The sequence below is a fragment of the Odontesthes bonariensis genome, chromosome 4 (assembly GCF_027942865.1).
Source record: "Odontesthes bonariensis isolate fOdoBon6 chromosome 4, fOdoBon6.hap1, whole genome shotgun sequence".
Classification (NCBI taxonomy): Eukaryota; Metazoa; Chordata; class Actinopteri; order Atheriniformes; family Atherinopsidae; genus Odontesthes; species Odontesthes bonariensis.
The window spans coordinates 27,512,301-27,531,637 of record NC_134509.1 but is presented as its reverse complement, the minus strand read 5'-3'; the positions used below and the strand labels follow the sequence as shown (position 1 = coordinate 27,531,637).

General features: G+C 37.6%; 3 protein-coding genes across 5 annotated transcripts; all 3 read right to left on the bottom strand.

The window, feature by feature from the left end:
* Positions 1-1,689: 1,689 nt before the first annotated feature.
* On the bottom strand, positions 1,690-8,221 carry LOC142378853 (CMRF35-like molecule 8). 3 transcript variants are annotated; one of them, XM_075463782.1, is made up of 9 exons: positions 7,868-8,221; positions 7,703-7,759; positions 6,911-7,231; positions 6,492-6,803; positions 6,035-6,103; positions 3,787-3,852; positions 3,049-3,141; positions 2,694-2,752; positions 1,690-2,606 (listed from the first exon to the last, which is right to left on the bottom strand). In XM_075463782.1, exons 1-9 carry the CDS (start codon positions 8,148-8,150, stop codon positions 2,364-2,366), a joined length of 1,503 nt encoding a protein of 500 aa, XP_075319897.1. In that variant the 5' UTR covers positions 8,151-8,221; the 3' UTR covers positions 1,690-2,363. The 3 variants fall into 3 exon arrangements, with proteins under 3 accessions (XP_075319897.1, XP_075319896.1, XP_075319898.1); XM_075463781.1 differs by having other exon boundaries at positions 7,703-8,221; XM_075463783.1 differs by lacking the exons at positions 7,703-7,759; positions 7,868-8,221 and having other exon boundaries at positions 6,911-7,362.
* Positions 8,222-8,307: 86 nt separating this feature from the next.
* On the bottom strand, positions 8,308-13,353 carry LOC142379376 (uncharacterized). The gene is made up of 5 exons (XM_075464522.1): positions 13,139-13,353; positions 12,268-12,579; positions 11,991-12,029; positions 11,781-11,888; positions 8,308-10,502 (listed from the first exon to the last, which is right to left on the bottom strand). The coding sequence occupies exons 1-5, from the start codon at positions 13,185-13,187 to the stop codon at positions 10,177-10,179; spliced, it is 834 nt and encodes a 277-aa protein (XP_075320637.1). The 5' UTR covers positions 13,188-13,353; the 3' UTR covers positions 8,308-10,176.
* Positions 13,354-13,887: 534 nt separating this feature from the next.
* On the bottom strand, positions 13,888-17,196 carry LOC142379375 (uncharacterized). Its single transcript, XM_075464521.1, has 5 exons — positions 17,094-17,196; positions 16,576-16,905; positions 15,994-16,035; positions 14,962-15,086; positions 13,888-14,619 (listed from the first exon to the last, which is right to left on the bottom strand). Exons 1-5 carry the CDS (start codon positions 17,170-17,172, stop codon positions 14,320-14,322), a joined length of 876 nt encoding a protein of 291 aa, XP_075320636.1. The 5' UTR covers positions 17,173-17,196; the 3' UTR covers positions 13,888-14,319.
* Positions 17,197-19,337: the final 2,141 nt, after the last annotated feature.

Genomic DNA, 19,337 nt, shown 5'->3' with positions numbered 1-19,337 from the left:
AAGCGAACTGGCCAGGGGAAAAGAAAGAGAGAAGGAGGTGAGTTCATTTCGCCAATCGCCATTGAGAATGAGTGACAGTTCATAATGTTCATATGCGTTCAAAGCGCGGCTAGGAATAGGAGAATGCTAGATCATTGTCCTCAGCATTTCAAGCAACAGTCACAAAGCCCCTTGGTTAGGATTTCGTTTTCCAGTCGGCACAAACACACTGCACACAAATCTCTCTCTCAATTCGATTTTCCAAAAAAAAAGTAGCGACCTGTAATGAAATTATTGGGAATCGTGACACGGCTTGGGCTTAAGCTAACTTTTTTTTTTTTTTTAATCAGGGCTTGACAGCTTGTGCCAACTGTGGCTAATGGTCATTCAGCCTCACTAGCTACAGTTTTGTTCAGTGCTATATGGCTTCCTACATGTAAATAAAGCAGACTAATAGAAACTGGGTCAGAAACTTATATTTTTCTTTTACTTAAAACAATTGATGATACACACGGGGCAAAATAACAGAATGAAATACCCTGTGTGCTCTCTCACATGACACAATCTTGAGGTTAGTTGTGCTGCTCATGGTGCATTATGAAGCCAAGTTTTACCAGCATTTAGCTAGTTGTCAGGCCCAGCATGATACCTCTGTCTTCTCTGTGTTGAGTGAATGGATTGAATTGAGAATATACATCTAAAATACAGCCAACATCTTGTGGTCTGTTTGGCACATTCTACGATGTTAATTTAGTGGGTGGATTCAACCAGTTACTTAGGTAAAATGATTGCATTTTCCCTAATCAACCATTTGGATTTTATTGCAAATGGTGTCTAAAATTTCATTTCATTTCAAAAACTCATTCATTTGACCTTTTAGTGGGTCATGCACATGCATGGTGATGATGGTGACAATAGTAATAATAATAATAATGTAATATTAATAATAACAATAATATTAATGGTGATGCTGATGATGATATTTTAAAACAGATGACACAGGAGAGGATGAGAATGAGGGAGTTGAAGAGAGAGAGTCAGTAGAGGAAGAAAGGGGAAGAACTGAGTCTCACTCACACTCACTCTCTCTCTCACTCACTCACTCACTCACTCACTCACTCACTCACTCACTCACATTCATTCTCACTCACTCACTCACATTCATTCTCACTCACTCACTCACTCACTCACTCACTCACTCATTCACTCACTCATTCACTCAAATACTCTACTTTTGTGATCACATTGTTATAATAAACTTGTTCACCTACATATTCACCTCCTTGATGGGCTTGTGATTTACCTCTGTTTATTCACATTTACAAACTGTATTTTAAAAAGTCACCATATTAGGATGTTTTTTTTATCAAATAAGATTTATCGCAATATTTGACCTCGGTATTTGAAAAATCCTGGTTACGGCCCTGCCCACTGTTAAACTGGCCTGCCTGCTGTTCAAACCTGTGATCTAATGAATACATTTACCACATGATGACATGATAAATGCCAGAAAAGTAACTGGTGAGCAGCTGAAATCCTTTATCAATGGAAAAATTGTTGCTGTCTTTACAACAGCAGCTCGCCTCTTCAGTTTACACAGGATTTGAAGAGAAGATGTGCTTTAATAAAAGATCATTTCTCAATTTAAATATGCAAATTAAGTTATTTGCAAATTATTTTATTTTATTATACATGTTATACATCATCGAAGCACAAGCAGGGGATCATTAGCTATATAACCTCATTAATGTTAACTAGCCAACTAGTAAACCTTTAAGTGTAACAAACAATAAGGTCCTTCATTCAAAAATCTCATCAAATGACTTTCACTTCTTTTGTGCACATGTTCTGCGATGCTTGGTGGGTTTCTGGCCCGTTGTATCCTCCTCCGTTGTTTACATGTGGCCCACCCCTGGTCAGTGGGGGACGGCAGGGCAGGGAAATATCAGCTTAAAATATGTCTTGTTGGCTCTTTTCTACCAAAACCCTCTTACCTTCTTATTTTGTCTTAGATAAGGCGTCTTCTTTTTATTTTCCTGTTTATATACTGTATTTTTTGCTAACATTGCTAAAGTCATTAATTTGCATTATTATAAGTGTAAACTTTTTTTTTTGTTGCGCATCAATTCGCAATACACTCCTTCAAATAAGTAGATGCCCACACAGTAAATCCCTACTTACCTTACAAAACATGTCTACAGTCATTACAACATTGGACTTAAAAAATGTGTTTTCACTCCCTAATTTGCTGACATTCTTTCCTACCCCCTGTTTATTTTCATACAACTGCATTGTAAATAATGTGAAAATCGGCAATAGAATAAAAGATAAATACAATATTAATACAAGATGTACTGCAAATGCACGATATAAGGCCAAGTATATCAGCGGTCCTCCAGCTTTGTGAACGTAGAGTACAAAGTTGTCTCTGCAGAACGATTGACGCTGCCGTTCAGGCCAGAAGAGTCTGTACCGTCAGGAGTGGTTTTTGCATATTTCTGGAAATTGACACTGGCATAGTGCAGCTGGTCTGTGGGATGAGTGACAGTTGCATAAACAGACGGCACCGTGTCTGGTTGACGTTGCCGCAACTGTATTTCTTCGCAATTGTGATCTCCATTATTTCCCTAGAGGAGGGAAGGGGAACAATGTGATGTATGTAGCCGTGTGATAGATGTATCTACAGTATATGCAAACTAAACACACACACATACCTCTGTGTCATGCCCAACATCTGTCCTCCGCACCGACGATCCCCCTGCAGCACAACATACTAAGACAAAGAGCATTTGAATAAATGAAAATGAGAGGATATTTTTGTTTGTTTGCTTGCCTGTCTGCATACCCTGTAAAGAATAGCTCTTAAACCGAATGTGTAAAATGATTGTCACCTTAATCTAACCATTAAGCATCAAAATCACAGTCTATTTCATAAGTTGGCATGAGCCTTTCAGGTAAGAAGCTACCTAACCAATGAAAAAGGAAAAATGCTCACCAAACTCCAAACACATATAAAGCATGATTATGTGAGCTTCCACGTAGGTATTGTGCCAAACATCTACCCCTCACCTTGTGTCTTGAAGAGTTTCCGTCTGCACAGTATTAGTACAGCCAAAGCCACAGCTAACAACACCAGACCCACAACAATACCAGCAATCATGCCTGCAAACAAGAGACAACAGAAGAAAGAGGTAAAACACAAAGCTGGCCCATCCGAGTGTTTGCCTGGTCTCACTCCAGAAGGTGTAATAGCTACGTTTGTCCACCGCACAAAGAAAGTCGTGTCATGAAAGAAGCTCAGATATTGTGGAATACAACATTATGCGTTGCCTGTTGTAGTGTGTTGTGCAGAGTTCATGTGATGGGATGGCTACCCCTGACCACTCTCAAAACCAAACCAAGCAAGATTACAGCAGAGTGAAAATCTGTAAGAAGTTCAGAAAATATTGAGTCACTTCAAGCTCAAATTCAGACATTTTGCAGGACAGTCTGTGGATGAATGTCATTCCCTCCTAGCTCAATACTTTTGTGCCTCTTTGTTTTCATGCACCTTCATGACGGTAAACGCAAATTTTGGGGCAATTTTACCCAATTGAAGACATGTCATGATTTTTAATAGTAAACACAAGCATGAAACGATTTTTAAGCCTTGAAATTGTAGTCGTTTTACCATTTTTTTAAGCTTTTATAATGAATCACTAGAAATCGCAGTGTGGACCAGCGAAGCCATTACATTCTCTGGAGTGAGACAACATTGTGTGTTTAAAGAGAGAAATGGACAGCAGCTGTTTAGAGTGACATGGTTACCCTCTTTATCTGGAACCATTTCTTCGGGAGGGATGGGAGGTGGTTTGGTTGGTAATGGCCTTTTATCTGCATGGGTGTAAAAAGCTAGGAGGTGTGAGATTATTGCAAGGGACAATAAATTGATAAACAAATATACAAGTGAATGAATAAATAAATATCTGACATACATTTGGCTCATTTAATTTGTCATTATTTTAACTTGTAAGCAAGTTTTATGTTTTATAAAGCCATTGTACTAAAAACCTGAAATTAATTCCTTCATTTTGTTGTAAGCAAATCTGAGTAAAGCAGAAATAGATGTGCGTTCTGTTTGTAACACCACAAATAATTGTATTATTACCAACCAGACAAACTAGAAAGATTGAAACATTCATCATGCATATGAAATTATGTTTTACAATATTTTGTAAAAGTATCCACTGAGGACGAAGACTGACTGATCTCATGCATATTTCCCTGATAAAACAGGGCAGAATTTGCTAAAACTTACCAAACTCACACCAGCTTAGCTGTGAAACCCCAAACAGGCAGTACATGGCTGGTCCGCCTTTACTCATTATGAAAGTGACATTTTTTCTTCCTTTTTTTCTTTTGCCTAAACAACTTTATGACTGTTCTTATGAAGTTTATCAGTCTGGTGCTTTAATGGTACTCACATTGATTGTTTTTGTTAAAGTGAAATTAAAAGAAATAAAGCTCTGCTTTATCATCTGATAAACTGACCAGCCACAGCACTAAAACTGACGGATGAAGTGAGTAACATTGCTTATCTTCTTACAATGCGACATTCCCCTGAGTATTTGTAAAAAATAATTGCATCCTGGCATACTTTCATACCTAAACTTGAGTAATCATAACCCCAAGATGGCAACAACGCTGCCCTGCAGTAGCAGGAAAACAGTAGACCCTCAAAAACTATAAGGAAGTGCCCAAAGAACGTGACAAAGCATCTGGGGTGTTCACTCAGCAACCAAATACAATCCAGCTGTTATGGAACATAATGGCATGGTTGAATGGTTTATGTACTCTATACATGTTTCTGAAAGCAGCCAAAAAATCTTTCTTGATTCATTCAATCAATGGAAGTCTCACCAATTATCTAAAGCAAATACAGTATGCTGCAATGTTAATCAAAGTATGCAACAATAGACAATATGAGAAATAAAACTCCAATTTGAACAAAAATCAAAGTGTTACGGGGCGGTCTGTGGCATAGTGGGTCTCTCTGCCCTGTCTCTCTCCAACTGTCCTATCATTAAAAGGCATAGAAAAATATATAAAAAAATAAAAGTGTTACATGTGGCGGTGCTCTTACTCTTCATAAAGTTTTTTACAGTGCAGTAGGGATTTTATTCACTGACAAAAAGGGGTCATCCTCTATCCTTGTGTCTGTCATTAAACTACATTACCAAACTACAGAGTGTAGTACTTGTACTACAGTACCTCCAGTTAGCCTATACAAAGGCAATTGTATTAGGGGGACAAGCAAGATAACTGGAAAAATGGAGCTGTCAATTTAGAAATGTTGCAGTTACAGTATTACTAGTATTTATGGATTTATGGTGCTTCATGCTCATCTTCAAAAGCTTTAATGAACTCTCAACTAAAGAGTTTGACCATCATTCACATATTAGAGTGAACAAAGTGCCATAAGACCCATGCTTTACACTTATTAAAGTTATACATCTGACTTTGGTCCTTGTTTTTCAATTTTAGCAGATTATTATGATGAAATATTGTAGAAATAGGCAGTTAAGCATCTGCAGCCCTGACTTATGGTTCCTACGTCCTACGAACTTCAAGGACACCATTTTGAGCAAAGGATACATGTAGACAAACATCAGCATTCTCATATAAGACTGACTGATAGTTGGCAGTAGCTTAAAGATGTTGACCCAAATTACTTCATTATCATCAGGCTATGATCCAACCAACGTAACTTTATAATCGAAAAAGTGAAGATGGTTGGTTGGTTGTTACCAAAATATTACCAAACTATTACTAAGTAAAATACCCTTTTTTAATATTACAAGATGTGTTTCCCATTATCACTTTTGTTTTTGACCACCTGTTGCTTTTACTTAAGAAATTCTACTGTGTTCTATAATTATTAGTTTTTCATCATGAAACTATTGCCTCACTATTACCAAAGTATTGAGGAGCCATAATGTAACGAGCCACCACGTTTGATTACCCTCAGGGTTTATGCATCTAGTGGAACATTTGTCAAAGTGCATCTGTTTGTTACCAGAAGTGTCTTCTGTGTTGCTATCTTTGTCTCCTTTTTTTCTAGGCGAGGGTGGAGTGCGTCTTTCAGCTGTGCAAGAGTGAACAGCCAAGGGGTTAGAGAAATAAGGCATAAGTGACATTTCAGCAAGCAGAAACACTTACATAGTTATTTAGATGCTTGTCACAAGGGTTTTATTCAGAATATATACATTCTAATTTACTATTTTACAACTTAGTTGGTCTGTTTTTCTTGTTATTGTTTTTTATCATTCATTGCTCTTTTTATTTTCATAATCACTGTATAGTTGTATAATTGTATTGTTTTTAAGGTGTGTATTTCTATTCTTAAAATGACTTCTTATACCACATAGATTCTCATGCCACATAGGCTTTCATAGAAATCATTGTACAGCATTTGAATCATAGGACACAGTAAGCATGTTTTGTATCTGTGTTATATTTCTCAGTGTACTCACCCACAGAAAGATGTATTTTGGTGTATTCAGTTCCTCCAATGACACACCAGTACGTCCCAGAGTCGTCTTTGCTCAGGTTATTGATATACACATAGAAATAGTTTAACCTTTTGTTTTCTCTTAAATCAAACCTGCCTTCAACTACATCTCTACTATCTGACGTTGTACGTATTAGCTCCATACAGTTGGAAGGATTCTCCCCCTTGCACAGCAGTTTTTCACTATTGTCATGGCTTTCATTAAATTTACAAATAATTTGTGCTGTCTCCTCGGGAGCTTGAGTTATTTCTTCAGGTTTAAGGTCATTTGAGTCTGAAAAAAGAAAACTTCAGATGAATGTAACTTGTCTCGTTTAATATCTGTTCATAAGTCTTTGTTATATCAATCGCTGTTGAATGATATGTCAGATCAATACTTACTGAAAATACGGAGATGGATCTCACTCAAACATGTGGTTAAGCTGCCATCAGTTCTTCTCATAGCACACCAGTAATTTCCAGCATCCTTCTGAGTCAGGAAGTGGATGGTCACTTTGTAGACTCTGTTGTGTTTGTCATCTTTCAGAGAAATTCTGTCGTGTTTTGTAATATTTGCAGTATAAGATGATATCAGATTTGTGCAATTAAGGTATCCATCTTTTTTACAGAACAATCTGACACTGGTTTCTTCTGCCACTGGATACTTGCAGTTGATGGTTACAGAACCTTTGAGAAATGCAGTTTCTGTAATTGTTGTCTCGCCTGCAAGAGAAGTGAAAGACGTGAATGGTTGTTTTTTCTTTTTTTTTTCTTCAGTCGGCTTTTGTTCGGTCAATTTGAGTAGGAGGTATGGGAATGAAAAGATATTTTCAGAACCTTCCTTATTTGAGGTGGTGTATTACAATAAACAAGTATTACTGTTACAGCCTGTTAAGCTGAAGTTGATTATAGCCAGTAGACATTTGTTTACTTAGCTGTATAGCTCAAACTGTGTATCAATATTTAAGGAGAAGATCAGAGAGCTAGTGTATCAGTCCAATGAATGTATATGAAAGTACAATGATGTCCTCTAAACTGTTGTAAAAGTACAAAGCAGAAAGTGAAAGAGAACAGACCCTCTAGAAATAATGCACGACCTGAACAATGTACACAAGAACAGTACTTAATCTTAATTTTGACATCAAGATGTTAATTTCACGCAGCAGTAGTTTGCAGAATCTCTGTTGTACTTACAGTTACTGTTGAGAGGCTCTCTTTTATTTCCCATCACTGAATATAAGCTTGCACAAACTGTCATAAAAAATTCAAGAAAATTAGTTTCACCAAAACATAGTCTGAGCACATTTTGATCCCAACAAAGAAAAGCAAATTGGTGACCAAGCAAAGGAGTTGTGTTACCTGTCATCAAGCTGACAATGACTTTAAATAACATCCTCACTGTTAAACCACTTTCAATCAAAACTGTTTTTAAAATGAATTCCTCTTCAAGCAGTCTGATCTTTGCAACTATGTCCGCCCAAATAAGAATATGCCAACTTCTCCTTTCTTGTCCACAGCTTGACATATTTGCATGAAAAAGGGGAAGTAAATGCATAGAAAGAAAAAATATAGACAGCAAAGGAGAAGAGAAAGATGAGTACTGACTCATATTCAGAGTAATTATCCACCTGCTACATCTCATGATCTCATCATCTGTTTAAATGAATTAAATACAGATAAACTTCACTGAACAATGTCCCCTGTGTCACTCTTATCCTTGGATCAAAATAATAATAATAATAATAATAATAATAATAATAATAATAATAATAATAAGCTATTTATATTCAGGTGGCAGACACTATTTGTCCTGCGACGTAAGGAGAGATATTAATGTATTATATCCAGCGGGAATGATGGAATATTCAAAACTTGTAGCCTCACATATACATCCAACAGTGTGCGTATCAAACTCCAGTTAGTCTACTATCATTTTTACTGTCAATATGTGATGTCATATGACATCTAAAACGGTGAAGTAAAACACTGGCCCCATCCTTGGCAAAAAAAAGCATACAACATTAATAACTGTGTCATGTTTTAAATTGTTACTGTTCATTTGAGGGCACATTTTCATTTAAATGTTCATCACTCATGCTGAGCAGCAGAAACAAATCAATTAAATCATGGAATGTATGTACACGTGTTAAATACAGTTAATTGCAATTTATTTTGCTTTCCGTCTTTTTTTTGTTATCGAATTGTCAGCATCAAGTTTGGGCTGAATCTTTGACAAACAAACTTACACTATCGTCATCCCGTCGGACATCATGACAATATGATATTCCATGTTAGGGTATTTTGATTTTTATCCCCAAACGTACTTCAGGAAATTCAAGTGGGAAAAAAAGTATAGAAAAATACAACTAGCGTTTGTGTCCACAAAATTAAGACATGATAGAAAAATAGATAAAGCAATTGAAACTATGAAAATGACAATGAAAAAGGACATAAAACAACAATTGAAAGTTAAAAACAAAAGGGATGAAAACGAATAGGACAGCTATTAAAACTGGTTTATTAAAGAAATAAAGAACTTGAAGAGATAAATAGCAAAGTATTTACACTACTAAAGAGACTGAGTGAGGTTAAAAGCTAAGAACATGTCCTTAGATGTGTCTCGTAGATGGAGAACATTTAATTATCACCAGAGTGTTGTTCCAAAGATTTGGAGCAACCATTGCAAAATCACAATCTCCCTTACTGACTAACCATGTCTGGGAAACAAATAAAAGCAACTGTTCGGAGGATCTAAAAGGTTTGATGGTAGAGTAAAGGCAGAGAACTTCAGAAATATAGAGACCCGAGTAAAGCTTCAAAATCAAACAAAATAGATTCAAAATCAGTTATGTACTTTATAGGAAGCAAGTGGAAGGAAGCTTGAACTGGAGTAATATCTCTTTTTCAGTCTTACTGCAGCATTCTGCACCAGCTGTAGATGATAAAACAGACTGGCAGGTACCAAAATACAAAGAGTTTACAAAAGTCCAACCTTGAGGTCAATAAGGCTGCAGTAACTGTTTTCATCACCAAGGATCGACATGCCTGAGCATATTTCTTTCTGAGAAAAATTCAACTCTGAATTAAATATGACACCAGGATTTCTGGCATTAGCATGAAGACAAAGGCCCTAAGTGGCGAGCTAAGTTGAGGGAAGAATTTCCTCTGTCTTCCTATCATCAAGATAGAACTATAAACTTATCCTGTGTCATGATACAGAGCATTAAAAAAACTGTCGGTAATGTGCATAACAAAGGCTGGTGTGCTTCAAAACGAGTCAAAGGCAAATAGTTTTAAGGCTCAAAACCACTCTAATGTTGCTTTAACTCTTTCCTCAAATAATAACTAAAGATATATTAAGGCAAGAAAGATGAAATATATTAAATAAGTTGTACTAGAGAACCGTCAGATGCTGAGAAGAGACATTTACTAATCTGAATCTCAAGTTGCGTACTGAAACTTCTGATTATATCAGTTTCTCAATTTCTGTCCGGTACAAGTTATGTAAGTAAACCACAGCAGTAGCAGAAAATACACGGAAAAGGATCCCTTTTTATAAATTGTGCAGTGTTATTTTTCAAAGTATATTATTAAACCTGCCTTAAATCATTCACACGAGAAGTAAAATGGTAAATGTGCAAATGAGATTTAAACGATCAGTGCTGTGTTTAGACATTGCAGTGGACCTTTGATATATGTTTAAGAGTTGAATACGTGTTCGTTGTAGTGTGAGGTGTGACAGCTGTGCAGTCCGTGTGGTTTGTGAAGCTGACGGTGGAGTAACAGAGGTCGTCTGGTTGGATATGAGGCTCCAATGAGACGTTGGAGTAAATAATGTCTGGCTGATCCCTGCTGAATTCTTGGTGCTGGACGGATGATGGGCAGTGGGCGCTGTCGGGTTCTCCGTCATTAGAAGCTGAGCAAGTGTTGTTGGCACAACGTGCATCTTTTTCTTGAATGGATTGCATATCATAAACGGTGCCATCGCCCTTTCCTGTATAGAGGATGATGAAACACAAACAAAGTTAAATAGCAAAAAACTAATTATATTTTTATACTGAGCCACCATTATGAAAGGAAAGGAGATGATTCAGAGCCACATTTCCTCACAGCTGCCACATTCAAAGCAATGCTCAATACATACAGTCGTACTAACTGGGATTCATGGAAATGAATACGAGGAGAGGATCGTGTGAGAAGCTTGTGATAATAATGTATTTTACTTTGCTGACTTTTTCTTTCCTTTTTTTAATTACCAACCTTGATGATGCAGTATTATTTTACATCGTATTATACAAAGAGGATGTGTATTATAGTCTGTGTGAAACAACATCAAGAGAATTTATTAGGTAAAGAACTCGATGCTCTTTTATGTAGAATATTTTTACATTCAGTGCTGTAAGTATGTTATAACGGTCGCATGTGCGGTCGTCTTTTCCTGAATCCTTCAGAATTTCTGTAACCATCCTTCACCTCATGGTGTTTTTCAACGAAGTCAAAGAAAAGTTCTAAGGCAAGACGATAGGAGGTCATATTTCTGACTTTGGAGAGTACACACTGAATTAAATTGTTTCCAAACGTGTTACTACACTTACATCTTTTGATTGACAGCCCACTACTCAAAGCCCCTTACATGGTCCTTTTGGCTTTTTTTAAAAGTGGAAACAGTTCAATATTTAACTTCAAAAACTCTAATATGAGTTGTGTCTAAGGGCACAGACAAGTGACCTTTAGGGTTGGCTTTGGTTGACTTGTTCAGATGTATTTTCTCCAACGCCTCCTTATGAAAAAGGACATTTCTGTAATCATTAAAAAAGTTAATGATTATTTGAAAAAAAAAATGGTCAGATTGTCAGAAAGTAGTGTGTGGGACTAGCAGTAAAGGCATATTTCTACAGCCTTGTTGCCAGACCAACAACAAATGCAAACAACCAGATGGCTGGAACTGCCTTTATAACTGTCTATGCCAAAAATAGCTGAACTAGTTTACAGTTTGTCCGTTTAAGTCATTAAGATGTGTGTTATAGGTTGTTAGTCTATCTAGTTTCATCTAAAGGCATTTAAATATATCCATCCATCCATCATCCACCGCTTCTCCGGGGATCGGGTCGAGGGGCAGGAGCTTGAGCGGAGAAACCCATTTAAAACAAAGTAGTTGAAAATCAAAAGACTTTCTATGTTTCTATGCAGTTGCTGGATCACCGTTAGGTAGTTGTTTTAGGTACTGGCACTGATCTTTTTGAGAACTTAAAATGTTGAGTCTTGTTTATACCAGATGATGCATGGGTGTCTCTTTTTCTATGCCTGAAGAATATCAGAAGGACTGTCGCCAAAGCCAGTGCAGCCACACCAAGACCTGCTCCTATATACACCAGCTTCCCTGAAAAAAAGAAAAGGACAACAATCAATATTCAATGAGATGAATTCTGCTGGATTTGTCTCACACACGGGCATGTCTTCACACCCACAGATAGTTGCTTACTAGAAGATGCCGCTGAGCTGCCAGGAATCATCGAATCTCCTGGAAGACAAGATCATTTTTTCTTTTATTTTTTTTCTTGTGTCCTGTCATTTGGTCCTTTTATCAGCTTTCATTATCAGTTTTAAACGACTTTCTGTCGCATAGAAAAAATACAGACTTTTTGAGGAACTATTGTGAAACTCTGGTCAACTATTAGACAAAGGTTAATTAGATAAAGGCCTTTACCCTGATGAGGAAGAGAAACGTTTTCAGAAAAGCCATTTTTGACACGACTCACCATCCACTACTGTGAGGGTTACTTTGTTGTATGTGTCAACGCCAGCTCTGTCTATTCCACACCAGTAAGTCCCTGAGTCACCCAGATTCAGATCAAAGATGGTCACGTAGAATATGTTCCCCTCATCTTTTATACTGTATTTCATATGGGACTCTTTGTCCGTCTCTTTGCTTGTTATCAGGACGTCTTCATTATGGCACGCTCCTTTGCAAAAATATTTGACGTTGGAGAAGGCATTCGTATGAGAGCATTCTATTGTGATTGCATGTCCTTCCACTCCTGTCACTGACAAGGCGTCAGTGTCCCAAAACCCTAAACGGGGACCCACAGACAAAAGCAACAAGAGGAATAAAGTAGTTTTACTGTGTACAATATCTTCTACAAACTCTATTATCAGCCTTATAAACATGTGCAGTTCTTAAAAACAGTAGTTTATTACACTTTTACCTTCTGACCGACACCGTTTCAACATCTATGAGGTGCAGGTGGTTTATTGTACCACATCTTTAGCTCATTTCAATAATCATACAGTATAGAGGCTAAATTTAATGTATGTCACAAAACAAAGAACATTTTATTGAACGTGGAAAAAACCCAGTATAGATATTTCTATGTTGTACATTTAATAGTTTTTAACTCTAAAGGTGCATCACAACGATCATCAGCACATGCAGCTCAAAATGTTTAAAGCCAACAAAGTGTACCAGAGAAGATAAATAATAACAGCAAATAACTATTGTTCAAAGCATAGGAGTGCTCCTGGGCGCTCCAACAATTTGGAGGTTTGGTTAAAAACCTCCACTACAAAAAGCTCTCAACCACAAAATCACCAAAGAGACCAAGAGACAAAATACTTCATCTGTGAACTTACCCTCCAAAAGAAAGACCATAAAGACCCAACTCATGTCCAAGTTTCTCATATGTGTACGTCTCTGTCACTTTCTTTGGCTTTTTTTTTTTTAAGTCACGCAGACTGAAAGTCTGTAGAAACCTCTAGATGAATGTTGTGTCTGCTTTTGCACTGGTTCCTCTTTGTCATTGTACTTCCCATTTCTGATCAGTTTCCCCTCCAAAAGACAAAATGTCCCTCCCTTTCGCCTCATGGTATATTTTCAGGAGGCAACTGGTCAGTAAACAAATCACAAAACAACCACTTAGTTTATTTAGTAAAATATTTGAGAAAGTTGGGCTGCACGGTGGTTTGGTGGTTAGCACCATCACATCACAGCAAGAAGGTTCCAGGTTCAACTCCCAGCTGGGGCATTTCTGTGTAGAGTTTGCATGTTCTCCCTGTGTGTGTGTGGGTTCTCTCTGGCCCAGCTTCCTCCCACTGTCCAAAAACATGCATGTTAGGTTAATTGGTGTCTCTAAAATTGTCCTTAGGAGTGTGTGTGGTTGTGTGGCCCTGTGATGGACTGGTGACCTCTCCAGGATATACCCCGCCTCTCACTCGATGACTGTTGGGATAGGCTCCAGCCCCCCCGCGACCCAACTGACAGATTCAGCAGGTATAGAAAATGGATGGATGGATGTGAGAGAGTTATGTTAGACAGGTTGAAGGATCCGCTCTGCTCTGTGAATTTTGACAGCTTGAGTTGAGATTCAGAGATTCCTCCCCAGACTTTATTGTATCTCTGCCTTTCTTGGCATATTTACAATTTTATCACAAAAAAAATAAACAAAGAGCAAAAGCACTTTTAAATATATTTTCCTAATACCAAAAGGTTTTCTGAAGAAGCTGACAGAAGTGTCAATGTTCATTAAAAGCCATTTGTCTTATTCTTTGATGTAAAAATAGAAAAGATTCAAAGAGCTTAAAAAATAAATGAACTGCTTAAATCACTGGCTTTTCGTGTATTATTGACTTTGCGTTAAAATTCAACTATATGCTTTGAATAAAATCATTGGTCACATGTCTTGAAAACAATGATGTAATATAAAACACATTCATATTGCTTCAGGGTCTGAAAAAGCTGGACACAGATGGTGCATCTAGTCTGAATTACTATACAGACATACTGTTTGTTTTCTCTTCTCTTCATGGCTTAACAGTCATATAACAGGTCCATGTTTAGGGTTGAAGCTTTCAGTAAGGCTGTGATAGATATTCTCGTCCAGCTGGCTGAGGTCCAAATGTTGATACTGGCTCATGCCAGTAACATCCACATCAACATATTCACCAAAGCCGAATGAGATTGCGGACTCCCGATATTTTGATGTGAAATTGGGCCGGAGGTCAGATGGTGGGCGCGGTAAAGCTGAAAGATCCGGGCAATCAGGGGCCGAGCAGGTGCAGCAAAACTCAGGTTCAGTTTTTACCCCGGGCATCATTGTCTCATAGTCGGATGATGTCTGTGGGAAGAAATAGTCACAGCTGACACTGAACTAAATTGTATTTTGTCTGTGATTACGACACAACATGGTACTTTTACTAGAAAAACAGCAATGCTGCCAACTGAGGCTGCGCTTTGACACAGCAGTTTTTTTTCCTTCTCAGCATCTAAACAATGAAAAAGTTTATATCTTTTTTATATCAGACAAAGAAAAGTGAAGCTACTCCAATTCGTTATCCCAAGTGTTTGTACCAACCTCGTAGATAGTTCACACTCTTGGATAAAAAAACGTAAAGGATCAGTATTACTATTCTGACAGCCATCCTGCCAGCATTGCATAAAGCTTCAGTCATGAACAAACCTCTCTTTTCTGACGTGGGCCTGATCTGTGTTTCACAGCCAGCAGAAGATAGCATGTGAACAGACACACAAACACCACTGCTGCCACACATGCTCCTGTTATCAGGATCAGCTGCAGGGTTAACTCTGCAGAAGAGACCAAAAACTGCGGGTTACCTTACAGATTCCAAGTAGAAGGGAAGTAGACGTTATCAATCAAAGAGGAAGTTTTTCAATTCGTGTGCGTTCTTCAGTCTCAAGGCGTGATTGGCTGATTAAGCTGCAACCTTGCATGTGCTGTTAGCATGTTTGACTGGCAACAAATCCTTGGGCTACTAGACAAGTGAGCTGGCAATGTTACCCTGACAGCGCAGTACAATGTGTGTTCACTCAGCAGTCAAGGCAGTGAGCAGCAGGTAGCAGACAGTGCAAGCGGGAAGTGCAGGAGCAGTGACTCATGGTGCATGTAAAATAAAACTGTAAGCCCAGCATAGACATTTCCTTTACTTAAGTGAGGTGGTTCTGTCAAATGACACTGCATAAAAAATCAGGATCTTAAAGCAACCAGAAGGCACGCAAGGGTCTGCTGGTGCATGTGGAGTCTTAATGGGGTGCTATTCAGTCTCAGTCTTAAGAGTTGTTTCACCATCTAACATCAGAAACAGAAAAATATATCAATGAGAGCAGCTCTATTCAGCTGAATTAAGATGCTGTAAGTCTGATAATTAAAAAAAGAACTATTCATATTTTGTACAAATCTGGCTTGACCACAAGCAAAAAAATCACATTTAATCTCTATGTAGTTTTGCAGTTTGTATGATAGAAAGCCTTATCCTTTTTCACAATCTTCTCTCTCTGGAAGAAGCTTTTCCTGCGCAGTGCAGCTATCACAATCGAGATTTTAACCGACGGAAGAATGTCCGCTCGCTCAGATTGATAAACGCCCATTTCCGCTCTGCAGGGAATCCATACTTGAGGATTTTCACACACATAAATGTAAAATCATGACTGTAGTGGATACAGATGGAGACACACAAACACACACATTACTCACTGTGTACCGTGTGGTCCTTGGTAGATGCAGTTGTTTCATTTCCTGAAAAAAGAAAAAATGTGTTTGCATTTACTGTATACATGCAGCACGGCTAAAGGTAACTTGTATTACAGAGATCACTGTAATATTTATAACGATGACAGATGTTTTCAGGCACTAAGATAACTAACTTTCAACAATTTCAGAGAGCGGTAAATGTAAAACTTAAACTTAAACTTCCTGATTATTAACACTTTTACATGAAAATGCTATTAATATGGTTCCAGACTTCTGGACATCACTGCTATTTTCAGAGAAATAGAAACCTCAGAAAAGCAGAAGACGTTTGGATAAAGTAACACCACCTAGTTCTCATTAATGTGTTATGCGAGCTGACATTTTTAGGTCACAATTTGTCCCTGATTGAATTTTTTTCAATTAGATCATGTTACCTTACTTCACAGAAAATCTAAAGTTATTCTTTTGTAAGATGATAACCACTTACAAGGAAACATATTCTGCTTTGTGTGACTGAATAAACTTTGCAGAACTGAGAACCATGTAGCCTGGTGTGATCCTGTGATGTGACCATACATACTGTACCTTGGGAAACACTCAGCTCTATGGCAATGATAAGATCAGGTAAGGGGCTGACATCAACTCCGCACCAGTATGTCCCGCTGTCAGTTGAACTGAGTTGATCCATCTTTACGATGAAGAAGGCTCCTGTGGTGTTGTCGTATATAGATAAGCGTCCCTTTCTCTTCCACTCGTTGCGTAGGTCTGTCTGAATCAGGTGACTGAATGGCTCCTTATCATCACCATGATAGAAGTACTTGGAATTTTTCTCCCAGCCTCTTGGATATTCACATATGAAGTCAAATCTCTGACCTTCAATGCCAATAACAGCTGTGGTTTTGACACTGACCAGAGCTGTTCGTAAGAGTTGGTGTTAGTTGAGGAAATTTACAATGAGTAAACATTAATAACTGACATTTCCTGACATTCGTTAGCCCATCTGCTGTAGTCCTTGTGAAAAAATAAATTAGGATCTTGTTGAATAAAGTTTTTAAGTCTGGGAAACTGAGCATAGAAATCTAAATATACAGGGTTCAGCTCACCTTGGATTTGTAGTAAAGTAATGAAGACAGCCAGAGATGTTCTCCATGAAATCCAGGTCATTTTACTTGCAGTCCACATTGTCAGATTATCCCCCAGCGACACTGGGTGCCAACAAGCTCTGGACGACAAATAGTGACAGATGCTTTTATAGCCATATCTTTAAACTTCTTCCTCTTTCACTCCAAACACATCCACACCTAAAGCTCTACCTATGAAAGTGAAATCATTGCAGCTTGTGGGACTCAATGGGTGGGGTTTTTGCGTCTTGACAAACTGTTTTTCTTCAACAAAATAATCAAGCAATCATTGTTTGCTAAATTCCGTTGGAAGAGCTTTGGATCTCAAACATCTCTGGTCCACTTAAAAGACATAAACTTCTCTCCTGGAACACAAATTTTTTTTTTCTCAAAAGTCTTCAGCTGACATATTCATCCTCAAAGATATACATCTTTATCCAATGAACTTTTGAATAGCACAATGAAGGTCCACCCGCATGTCCAAATATGGTAATTTCCAGTTCCCAAAACTGGACTAACTGGAGGCTTTGAAAGAGCATTTAAATGTGATGCTTAGTAATGAATATATATTATGCTATTACTTTTTCAGAGTTTGAAACTTTTACTAAGAAGTGATATATTAACCATTAAAAAAAGAAATCATTGAATCTTATCATTCCTGTTTCATGGAAATTTATCACAGAAATGTTATTTTCAATTTTTTTCAGGGTTAATAAACAAACTGTGCTCCGAGCTGTAACATTTAAAAATAAAAACATACACTTATTTATTTTCAAATTCACACATAGACAGCAAACACAACAACTTTAACCTGCTAAAGAGCCAAATAGTTTTCTCATAAGTAGTTGGTAATTACAAAGCAAACAACTCAACTCTTCCCAAGCGTTGAAGTCTCCTTGGACAAGGAGTTAAGTGCTGATTACACATTCATATCTATTTGTCCTCGGGTCATTGCACTGGGTGAACTATACATGTAGTACATGTAACTACTGTATATGATGACATCTGTGATAGAAAGATGTCAGTTTGAAGTGAAATTTAATAAAATTAGATAAAAGCTGAGCTTTTGGCCTACTTAACATTTGCTTACCTACTGAAACTTTAATTATATATGATGTCATTATACTGTATATATATGACAGAAATGAGGGAAAGTATGATAGTGTTCCTTGTAATTAACAATGAGAAATAAAACAACGCTTCAAGTGGAATGTGAATTTGCTGAATGTGTAACAAAGCAGCTTTTTTCCCTGCCAGCAGGTGGAGAAACACAACAACATTTCAGTTTTATAAATCCATAATGGAGTGTGCTTAAAGACAGTGTTTTTATCTATATAGATATCGATAGATATCTGTTAGATAGATATATGTTAAAATACATGGTTAAAGGGCGGTCCGGGGTCGTGGTGGGTACAGCGGACGCTCCATGTACAGAGGTTGTAGTCCTCGTGCAGCTGGCCCCGGTTCGAGTCCCGCATCGGACGGCCCTTTGCTGCGTGTTATTTCCCCCTCTCTGCCCCTTGCTTCCTGTCTCTCTTCACTGTCCTATAATAAAGGCATAAAAAGCCCCAAAAATAAATATTTAAAAAAAAAAAAAAAAATACATGGTTAACAAGTAATATGTTTAATAACAGTCCTCTATGAGGTCACGATTGAAATTAAATTAACTGAATAATACTCATTAATCCCAAAAAGAGAAATCATTCCCCAGCTCGAACAGTTAATAATCACAAGTCATTGAAAAAATGTCATTATGTAGAGTCATTGCTACTGACAGAATGAAGCTCTGTAACCGTTTTTTTTTTTTTGTTGAAGCAGAGCTGAAGAAGCCTCTGACTGACCACATGTTGTTGTTTAATCATTTAAGAGTGTTCAGCATCATCCATTTTGTTCATCAACTTGTGCAGCATTCCTCTTTGCATAATCAGCTCTATGGACTCCAGTGCAGTCCCCAGCACAGAGCCCGCCTTCTTTATCAGTTTCTTTAGTTTCTTTGAGTCACTGGCTCTGATGCTGCTGCCCCAACAGATGGCTGCAAAGTAGATTGCACACTCACGCATCTTGGTGAGGATTTACCTAAACTTCCTTAAAAAGTAGAATCTGCTTCATCTCTTGACATATATTCAATTACGACTATTTTAAGAATGAAACAAGATTTGAAACACATTAGTTATCAACAGTGTGCTCTGAAATATCCAAAATCTTTAAAAAATATTTCCAAAAGAA